Here is a 10,652-nt window from a genome sequence, read left to right as displayed (position 1 = left end):
GAATCTCGTAATATATATACAGTAATGAAGAAAAGACGGCGCGTGGGATGAGCAATGTGCACTTAGCAGTTAGGTTAGGATGTGAAAATTGCGGCATTAAAATAATCTGAAATCTGTTTGCCAATTTATTTGGACCTTTCCTTCCACCTTAGCTTAGCTCCCGGTTTTTGGGAACCATCCTTCCATTAATTAATTAATTACCGTCCTCATTAGTATTACTATTATATTGCTAATCCTAATCATGGTTTTGTTTAAAACCAATCACTGGTTTCTGGTTTATATTCACTCCTATGGGCGACGACTCTGCCTCAAACTAGGTTCCTCTGCCTGTGGATCCCACCACCACCCAATTCTACTTTTAGGTTCATTGAATCCAATGCTTAATTAATGGGAAAAGAAAAACTTTGTTAGTCATCATTACTCATTACTTAACTGAAATTGTTTTTATTTGGATTATTACTCGTTAGTGGAATGGACCAGTTGCTTGCTTATAGTACTATATTAAGCAAATAATACCAACCATATTCGGCTCCTAATTAAGTTCTTAAATCTCGACTTTATCGATAAGGTTAAAGACTTGAATCCTTAAGAAGAATCATAAAATAGTTGCATTATTCATACAAGGTCAACTGTGTGTCTGTGTTTTTGTTTTTTTTTTTTTGGGTCGGTTAGGTCAACTGTGTACATGAATGGGTTGATGAGTGGACTAACATGAATGAGGCCCTACTGTTCTCCCATAAATTTTATTTTTGGATCAGTTATAAATCCATTACTTTTCATAAACCATTTTTGGTCTTGTTGGACCTTCTTTTGAGAGGACCATGTTTTTGCTTCGTACATACGGTTGAAGTGTTCCACCGCAGACCAAAAAAATAAAAATAAAAATTACGTCCAAGCTCAGTACCGCGACGGATTAGTCCTTGACCTGCCGGGTTGGGGGATACCGTGGGAAACCAAAAAAAATTACGTCCAAGCTCCAAATATAGATATGTATAGGACTAAATCCCCATAATGGTCCCCGAGATTGACACCGTGCACCAAAATTGTCCCTGATATTCCAATTGCACCAATTACGTTCCTGAGATTGGAAAATTTGCACCATAGTGGTCCCTGACCCGTTTTCCGTTAACGGCGCGCTGACGTGGCTTGATGACGTGGATTTTTGGTGACACGTGTCACTTCATGGTTTGGCCACGTGTAACGATATGATGATGTGTCGGTCAACGACACGTGGCAAGCTGACATGGATGGGTATGCCACATGTCACAATGCTATTTTGCCACGTGTCAGATTATGTATTATTAAACTCTTAACTTACACTCTTTATTAAATCAATATCAATATGTCACATAATTCTTTTAATAAAATATTGTAGAAAAAAATTGTATAATTAAAACTAATATTTTAAAAATATTTTATAAAAACACTTGTATTTAAATAACTTGTGAAAAGATAAAATTAAAATTAGTGTATTCAAATATATAATGAGAATTTTAAATTTATAAAAAAAATGAGAAAAAACTGATGAAGGGACTAATTTGGTGCACGACATTCAATTTTAGGGACTAAAATGAGTCATTAGATGCAAAGTAAGGGACCAATTTGGTGCACATGTAACGATGACATCGTGGATGACACGTGGACAAATAGCATTGCGACACGTGGCATAATAGCATTGTGACACGTGGCATACCCATCCACGTCGGCTTGCCACGTGTCGTTGACCGACACATTATCATACCGTTATACGTGGCCAAACCATGAGGTGACACGTGTCACAAAAAATCCACGTCATCAAGCCACGTCAGCGCGCCGTTAACAGAAAACGGGTCAGGGACCACTATGGTGCAACTTTTCCAATCTCAGGGACGTAATTGGTGCAGTTGGAATCTCAGGGACAATTTTGGTGCACGGCGTCAATCTCGGGGACCATTATGGGGATTTAGTCATATGTATAGACAAAATCTAGAGCAACACTTCTATTAAAATCTGGTCGGTATTTAACTAATAAAAGAAAAACACTCAATAATTACAAATCACAAAATTTACTGCTTTATCACTCTTCGTATGCATATTCTCAAGTTCTCATTGCTTAGTTGAAAGCATTAACAACAAATTGATAAAGGTAAAAACTCAGGTGCAGTCGACTTTACGTAAAGTTTATAGCTGAGAGTCGTTAGATGAAAATTTAGTCAAATCAATCAAATCATCTAACAATTCTTAACTATCAACTTCACATAAAGTCGACTGTACCTGAGTTTTCAATGACAAAACATTTTTCTTAAAAAACAAAAAAAAACCTATCATTAACTTCCTTAGTCTATCTACATTTCTAACATAATAATTGATTAATATTTTCTGAAAATTATTGATAAATAATAGATAAGAGTATATATATATATATATATTAAGAGAAAAGGATAAATAGGTTCCTGATCTTTTGTTCCGCGGACATTTTTGTCCCTGACCATTGAAAAATACTTTTAAGTCCCTGACCTTCACAAAATTTGGACGGATCAGTCCCTCCGTCCAAATGCCTCCGTCAGGGACTAATCCGTCCAAATGCCTTCGTCAGGGATTGATTCGTCCAAGTTTTGTGAAAGTTGGGGACTTAAAAGTATTTTTCAATGGTTAGGGACAAAAATGTCTGCAGAGCAAAAGGTCAGGGACCTATTTGTCCTTTTCTCATATATTAAAAAGTTACTTGTTTATTATTTAATGAAAAAAAAAAAAGGCACGTGTGGATTAGGAAGAGTAGCAATAGGGTTTCACGCTCGAAGCTCGCACTCAGCTCAGCTTCTTTGGCCTACAAACAATGTCGTCGCTGAAGAGAGCGCTTCGCCAGTTCACCTTCGGAACCGGCAAGACCGCCGGACGCAACTCTTCCGGTCGCATAACCTCCTTCCACCGCGGTGGCGGCGCCAAGCGCCTCCAGCGAACCATTGATCTCAAGCGCAACGCCGCACCTTCCTCTGGGGGCATTGTTGAGCGGATCGAGTACGATCCCAATCGCTCCTCCAGCATCGCCCTCGTCCGATGGACCGAAGGAGTCCGCCGCCGTGCCATGCCGGAGAAAGCCCTTGCTCAGCCGTCGCGCAAATCGCTCCAGATCGATAACTCCATCGAAGGCAACAACAACATCCGTGGTGTGTTCGCATTCAATCTGATGCTGCCTCCGCAGCACGCTGGTTCAGCATCGAGGAACGCGTTCTTGTCGGCGTTCTCGCCAAAGGGAAAAGCAGCTTCTGCTTCTGCATCTGGATCTGGATCCGAATCGCTTCCCCTCGGGTTGCCGAGGATTGCGGTGGTTGCGTCGAGAGCATCGTTCTTCGCGCCGCGAGCGAGAGGGGAGGAGAAGCTGGAGGTTCGGAACTGGAAGAAGAACAACGACGTGTGGACGCATAGGAACAAGCGCAAAGCTGCAATTTCTTGGCACGGCATCGCGCGATAGGGTTCAGAGCGCAAAGGAATTAGGGTTCGTGCTAGAAATTGGCCCTTTCACGCTCTTGTAAACCTAAATTTGTCACTTAATTTCAAAATCATAGTCTTCTATTTTTCTTTCATCTGAAAATTTTAGTTGAGATTTTGTTTGTCTTGAATTCTGAGGCATAAGGAGACGACAATTTGGTTTTGCAAAGTGAAATATATATGAATTGCTTCTAGCTACATCATCTAACATGGTGTTGTTGTTAGATTCTGTGTATGAAAAGCTTTTTGAAATGTGTCAAATTTGAGGTTCCTGCTTTGAACCAGAGTTATATTTTCTGTTCATACGTGTTTTTTTTCTTTTTTTTTTGTGTGTATTAAAATTGTTAGATGATTACGTAGTGTATTAGCTGGAAAGAGAATTTTGTTACATTAAGCAGGAGTTAGATGCTGAATCCCAATAGTTGTTATCATTGCAACACTTTCTAGCTCAATGTTTTGAGTTTACTAGCAAATATATAATTGACTTTGGTCCACTCATGTCGGTTTTCAAAGATCTCAGTTCAGCATGCAAATTAGATAAGATGGTATTAATGAATTCTTGAAATAAAGAACTCTCTTTGATAGAAATCTGCATTGCTGGGTCTAAAGTGTAAGCAAGGAAGCACAGAGCATAAGGAAATAGTGACTACTCTTCGCAGTTTAGCATTCTTGAAGGAAATCAATGGGGCCAATTAATAGGCTTAGTACTATGCATTCATCTTTGAAAACCCTGTTCAGTGAATGTCAGCATGTTCAAAAGAATGTATGAGTCTTGTAGTTCAGGTGAAGAGATTAAAAGTATTTTATAAGAGGTTCTAAAGAAGGGAGAGTGGATGTATGGTTATATTAATTTGTTAGAAGGATTGGAAAGATGATGGTGTATTTGGGAAGGCAATTTGCAGAATATCTTATTTGGATATTTTTCATGCTGATGGTGTATCTTATGAATCCCACTAGTTCCTCTTTATATGTTGCTTTCTTCATGCTTTTATGTTAGGAAATGTAACCATCTTGCTGAGTTGGATACAAATTAGAATAATTCAGATATTTATTCATTTTAGAGAGGATGCCTAACTCAAACTTCTCTATCGATTATGAGGAACATTCGTACTAGCAGACACCATTACATACCTCAGCTGATAGGGTTATAAGAATTTGAGAATTCAATTACTGTTTTAAGAGTCGCAAGAGCAACTCTCACCTATAGTAAACAGCTTATTAGTGGTTAAATTTCACTGCCGAATTTGTCCCTTATCTTATTATCTCTTCTCTTGGCTGTAGTCTTCTAATACATTAAATAGTCAGATTCACCTTATCAAGCTTGAAAAGAACATAATTATGGTTATTATTATTATTAAATGTCAACATTATTATTATCCATGCAGTGTGCTTTAAAGATAAGGCAATAGAGGTGTTTTATGGCTTGCATTTTGGTCATGATTGTATGGTTTGTATGAATGGTATAGTAAAATGTGGGTCTTGATGTTTTAAAAATACATACTTGTCCATTAACCAATCATGCATGATAAGGTATAAGAAGCTGCATCATCGGTTGATCCTCCCTTTCACCCAGCTCACAATTTCACATTCTAACTACGTTGCTTCTGTGTGGTGGTAAAACAAATCCAATAAAAACTATACAAAATTAAGAACATTGAGAAATGCAGAAACGTTTCTCTGAAATTTGGAATGAAGACATGATCACATTCTCAACAAACCAACAAAACTGATAAGGGACTGTCAGCTGAGAGGTTCATCCCATTGTTTTTTTCCCCATTCGGAAATTTTCTAACGTTTGTATTTACATCAAATCAAGGAATGGGTCAAACAAGCCCATACCATGCATGATAGGTATTTACAAAATTGCATGAGGCCAATATACAAGACTCTAAGATTTAAAGTTAAAAAAACAGAGCGAAACTCTATGTGAATGTTTTTGTATTTATCTTATTTTCCAAGTAAACATGTTTCCTCTTTTTGCCACTATTACAATTGACAAAGCCATCTAAGAGTTACAATCCAACTAAAAAAGGGAGAATGAATTATGAATCAACTTATAACCACCATCACACATTTATGTTCTTCCCATGAAAGAGATAAGATTGTGGACCTTGGTCCACGTGGCAATGCCACATTGGTTCCCAACGATATGGCTAGCATTGAAGAAAAAAAACTTGCAATGTTGTGAGAAATATCCAAATTCAACCATCACATATAGCAAGGCTTTAGTGGAAGACTTGCATAGTAGTAAGTAACTTATAGAGTTAAGATAGTGAAAGCTAAGAAGGAACAAAGGAAAAAATGGCAACCTCCATGATTTCCTCCCCCGCCGTGACCACCGTTAGCCGTGCCTCTCCGGCACAGGCTAACATGGTGGCTCCATTCACCGGCCTCAAGTCCCTTGCTGGCTTCCCAGTTACCAGGAAGGCCAACAATGACATCACCTCCGTCGCCAACAACGGTGGAAGAGTGCAATGCATGCAGGTAATATTGCTTAATTATTTGTTGAATCATGTATAAAACATTCAATGAATTCTGTTGATGCATCACTAGTGAACTAATCATGAGACAATAATAGGGATCAAATCATGTGCTAGAGTTTAAGATACTTGATCATAAAGACATAAACATAGGATTGAGCTTATGCATGATTACTATGAATTACTAGGTGTGGCCACCAGTTGGCAAGAAGAAGTTCGAGACTCTCTCATACCTGCCAGATCTCACAGACGAACAATTGAGAAAGGAAGTAGATTACCTTCTCAGGAAGGGATGGGTTCCCTGCTTGGAATTCGAATTGGAGGTATCCTTGTTCTTTTGTCTCTTGATGCAGACCCTTTTGTTTTGAATATGATGTCTGATATGTTGTGTTTTATAGCATGGCTTTGTCTACCGTGAGAATCACAGATCACCCGGATACTATGACGGACGCTACTGGACCATGTGGAAGCTGCCTATGTTCGGCTGCACCGACTCCGGTCAGGTCATCAAGGAGCTTCAGGAGGCCAAGGCAGCCTACCCATCTGCCTTCATCCGTATCATCGGATTCGACAACGTTCGCCAAGTGCAGTGCATCAGTTTCATTGCCTACAAGCCCCCGGGCTATTAAATTTGATATTTACAACTTAAAAAGAGGGGCATTTGTAGCCACCTTCTTCTTCCTTTAATTTATTTGGGATCTGGGTTTGTTTCAATTTTACTTAGAACATTATAAGAACCTATATATTTCCCACTTAGTGTCCTGCATTTTCTTTCTGAGAAATGTCATGCTGTGTTTTTAATCTCTGTTCTTGGATCTTCAAATGATGGTGAATGGATATGATATGAGAACTAGTAATGAATAAGTGCTTACTTTATGAATGTATATGCTATAAGTTAAATTCAGTTTCACAACTTTGTCCTCCAGCAAAATGCATCAAGACAAGAACATAAATTGGCATAATTTAGAAGTCAACCTTGGCAAAATGAAATAACTTCAATGTGTATGCATGTTGTCCTAAAGCTGCTAAAGGTTCAAAATGAAATAGACATTGTTGTATTCTTCTTTCTAAAAGTAATCAAATCATGTTAAGAAGATATACATTATAACCAATCTCTAGTGCTGCCAAAATGCTAAAGTTTATGCTGAAGCAACGAAAATTCCAACAAATGGCTGATATAATCAATCTCAAAGTCCATTCTCTATTTGTCTTGTTATGGAACTTTTTCTTGGTGGTAGTCATGGCTTACCAACTGGTTAATCATGTAGCGGTTGTTAGTTGTGAAGTGTGAATAGTGATAGATAATAACTTATTTTGGTGCCCTTTCTGGTTTTCATTCAATGCTGGACCCTTCTGATGATAGCTACATTTGTGGAAAAGACTCTAATAAGATAGAGCAAAGGATAAGAAGTTTCATCTCATGTACTGCCAATAGTCCCACATATTTTTGCTGACGAATTTTTTTCACTTTTAATTTATATTTTGTATTCTAATATATATTTTATATGGATGACTAATTTATTTTTTGTATATTTAATACAGTTGATGAATATATTCATTGTTTAGTAATTTGTGTATATTACCAATAATATTATTGAATGAAAATGGCAAGCTAATCAACCAAAAACAAGAAAAGAAAAAGAACAAAATGATTTATTAATGAAAAGCTAAAAATGTGTCATTTTGTGTAACTTTTTTATGACAAAAGACTAATTTCTTTAGTTTGCTTTCTTTCTGGTCTCTGAATATATCAGCATATTTTGTTTTTGGTTTTCCAAAACTTTTATTGAGAGGATATAATTGACAGGAACATTTGCATCATGTTAGCCAAATCATAGGAAGAGGGTCCTTATCATCACCATACCTGAAGAAATTGACGAAAAGCATGAATAATGATAACCATAAACTTCATAACTTAAATGTTGCATATAAGACAGAAAATACTAGTTCATAAATAAACTTACTTCTAAAAAGTTGCCTAAAACTAATATTACAGGAAGATGGCCATTATCACCAATTCTATACAGGACACTCTTGTGGTGATCACTAGAAAAAATAAAACAAAATAAAATTAGGAGAAGCTTAGATACAACTGCCTTATATTACACAAAAAAGTGCTCTTTACATAGCAAATTAAACCTTCTCAAGAACACAAGGTTAGCATTTTTTTTTTCTTTTTTGCAGTTACTCACAAAGATAGTCAAGATGATATAACCACCGCATCCAAAAAACATGTTATATACATGGCTAACCGAATTTCTTATTCCTTCCAAAACACTCAAAATTCTCTCTGGTTAAGTAGTGGTCCTTCTATGTACAGTTCGACAAATTTTTAGGCGACGGCTGGGATGCTGGAATTCTGGCGATCCCTGCCGAGGCAATTGAATCCTTCTACCCTCACTGCGGCCGGTTTGAGTCCAAACTTCATCCTAACACACCCTCCTTTGTGAGAAGCTGAAGATGGAGACGCTAAACCTAATGGTGACAAAATTGTAGATATAGGAGCCTGCTTTTCATCTCCAAATTGAGCATCTTGGATCAAGGGATTCGCAGCCCGAACTGGTGGGGAGCCACAAAAATATGGAGGAGATGAGGCCACCTGGTTTGCAAATTCTTCCCCATTACCCTCCTATTGAAACATACAACAAAATAGAAAGAGAAAAGAGAAAAGAGTTAGTCAAGATATGACCAAATATGGCAAAAACCGAAACGACATCACAATCACTACAACTTTTCTGAAATGCTACATCTCTGAGCTTAAAATCGTTCGAATCCAGAAGCAGCTACTTGGCACACCAAAGAAAGAGGGAAAAAGAAGTGCAATCCAAATTAAGAACAAAGCATGTGTAACATAAAAAATGCACAAACCATCATGGTATCAACATGTTCAATGATAGATAAACTCTACCCGTATCGTAATTCTTTATCCTCCTAGGTCAATAGAGAGACATGACAACAAATTTACAACAGAGTAATCATTTACCTGCTTGAGAATAATGTCAAGTAGATCTGCCCCAGCCTTTGAATCAGAAATCTCAGCTTGTTGACTGAAACAAAACCATAACACAACAGATCATCAGACCATCACTGGGAACCAAACACAATAATGCCAAGAAAAGGCGAACCGTCGGCACTTGAGTTACCTTGAATGCCATCTAAAGGGCCTTAGCGGCATGTTCAACACCGCAACTCGGCGTGGCTTAGGGCAAAAAACCGGGCTATTCTGGTCGGTAATGGGGAGAGAACCTCTCAACTCTTCACCGGCTGCGAAGGCGTTCTGCTGAAGATTATAACAATTCATCTTCAAAACCGGCTAAATTCCACAGTAGAACGCCTGAACAAGACAAAATAAAATGCATTCAAGAAATGTATGTGCAGGTGTAACAAAAATTGCAACATGCCCTTACTCACAGATATCTCAATTAATTTACAAATGGGGCAAGAGCATATAGATAACATTATCACCAGCAATGTGATAATAGATCTATCTACCCTGATCTATACAATGCATCACATTTTGTGTTGAACCTAATTACCATTTTACCAATACCAAATAAATGGGTACAATAATTTGCTCAAATCAACAGCAGATCTATGTTCATGAAATGAAAAAGCTGTAACCTTTATGAGGATAACACACAAAAAAAAGTTTTCTTTACCAGCTAAAATCAATGCATCACAGCTAACCATCACAGAATTTTATTTAATTATTTATTTTAACAATTAGATCTCCAGATTCCAGAAATGATAATAATAAAAACACAACAAACACATAACACAATACATAATCTCAAACAAAATTGAGTCAAATAAAGAACACAGTAGCAAAAGTACAAGTAACATGCAAGTAGATCAATGGTAGAAAACATGTTCAAAGAAGAGAGAGAGAGACCTTTGCTTTGAGGGGGTGTCCTCCAAACCAAGAAATCAACCAACAGAAGCTGAGAGTGAGAGGAACCATTCACACATGGCTGGATCCTATTTATATCACACACAATTAATGTTAGGGTCATAGGGAAAATGTTTTACACGGCGTCGTTTTTGTCAATAAATATTTAAGAATTAGTTTATAGAGAAAAGGACAGATAGGTCCTGATCTTTTGTCCCGTGGATATTTTCGTCCCTGACCATTGAAAAATACTTTTAAATCCCTGACCTTCACAAAATTTGGACGGATCAGTCCCTGACGGAGGTATTTGGACGGATCAGTCCCTGACGGAGGCATTTGGACGGAGGGACTGATCCGTCCAAATTTTGTGAAGGTCAGAGACTTAAAAGTATTTTTCAATGATCAAAGACAAAAATATCCGCGGGACAAAAAATCAGAGACCTATTTGTCTTTTTCTCTAATTTATATTTCCTTTTAACTATAAATGTTTACCCTAGCTTTGTGCTAAATTTATATAAAAAAACTTTTCATTTTTAAAAGAAAAGAAAGAAAAAGAAGAAGCAAACAAACACATTGGAAAACATAGTGATCAACTAATCATATTTTGCCTCCCAATAAAAATATAAAAGAAATTCAAGTAATCATATCAAAGTTGAATATGGCAACAAAAGTGGAGTATAAAGAAGGTGGCATATTAGTCTTTCACTCTTTTGAGACACACAAAAATAATATGTAAAATAATAAATACACAAAAATTACAAATACTAATAATTAAATCATATTCTTATTATATCAATTAGAATGTTAAATTATAT

At 37.1% G+C, this 10,652-nt stretch overlaps 3 protein-coding genes across 3 annotated transcripts; 2 read left to right on the top strand and 1 right to left on the bottom strand.

Moving 5' to 3' along the window:
* Positions 2,732-3,758, top strand: LOC107635733 (60S ribosomal protein L2, mitochondrial). Its single transcript, XM_016339288.2, has one exon. The coding sequence runs from the start codon at positions 2,816-2,818 to the stop codon at positions 3,449-3,451; it is 636 nt and encodes a 211-aa protein (XP_016194774.1). The 5' UTR covers positions 2,732-2,815; the 3' UTR covers positions 3,452-3,758.
* LOC107635732 (ribulose bisphosphate carboxylase small chain 1, chloroplastic) lies at positions 5,652-6,844 on the top strand. Its single transcript, XM_016339287.2, has 3 exons — positions 5,652-5,952; positions 6,137-6,271; positions 6,347-6,844. Exons 1-3 carry the CDS (start codon positions 5,770-5,772, stop codon positions 6,575-6,577), a joined length of 549 nt encoding a protein of 182 aa, XP_016194773.1. The 5' UTR covers positions 5,652-5,769; the 3' UTR covers positions 6,578-6,844.
* On the bottom strand, positions 7,839-9,988 carry LOC107635731. Its single transcript, XM_016339286.2, has 4 exons — positions 9,841-9,988; positions 9,092-9,282; positions 8,932-8,995; positions 7,839-8,577 (listed from the first exon to the last, which is right to left on the bottom strand). The coding sequence occupies exons 2-4, from the start codon at positions 9,247-9,249 to the stop codon at positions 8,281-8,283; spliced, it is 519 nt and encodes a 172-aa protein (XP_016194772.1). The 5' UTR covers positions 9,250-9,282; positions 9,841-9,988; the 3' UTR covers positions 7,839-8,280.

This window comes from Arachis ipaensis, chromosome B04 (assembly GCF_000816755.2).
Source record: "Arachis ipaensis cultivar K30076 chromosome B04, Araip1.1, whole genome shotgun sequence".
Taxonomy (NCBI): domain Eukaryota; kingdom Viridiplantae; phylum Streptophyta; class Magnoliopsida; order Fabales; family Fabaceae; genus Arachis; species Arachis ipaensis.
This window is presented reverse-complemented; position numbering and strand designations above follow the sequence as displayed.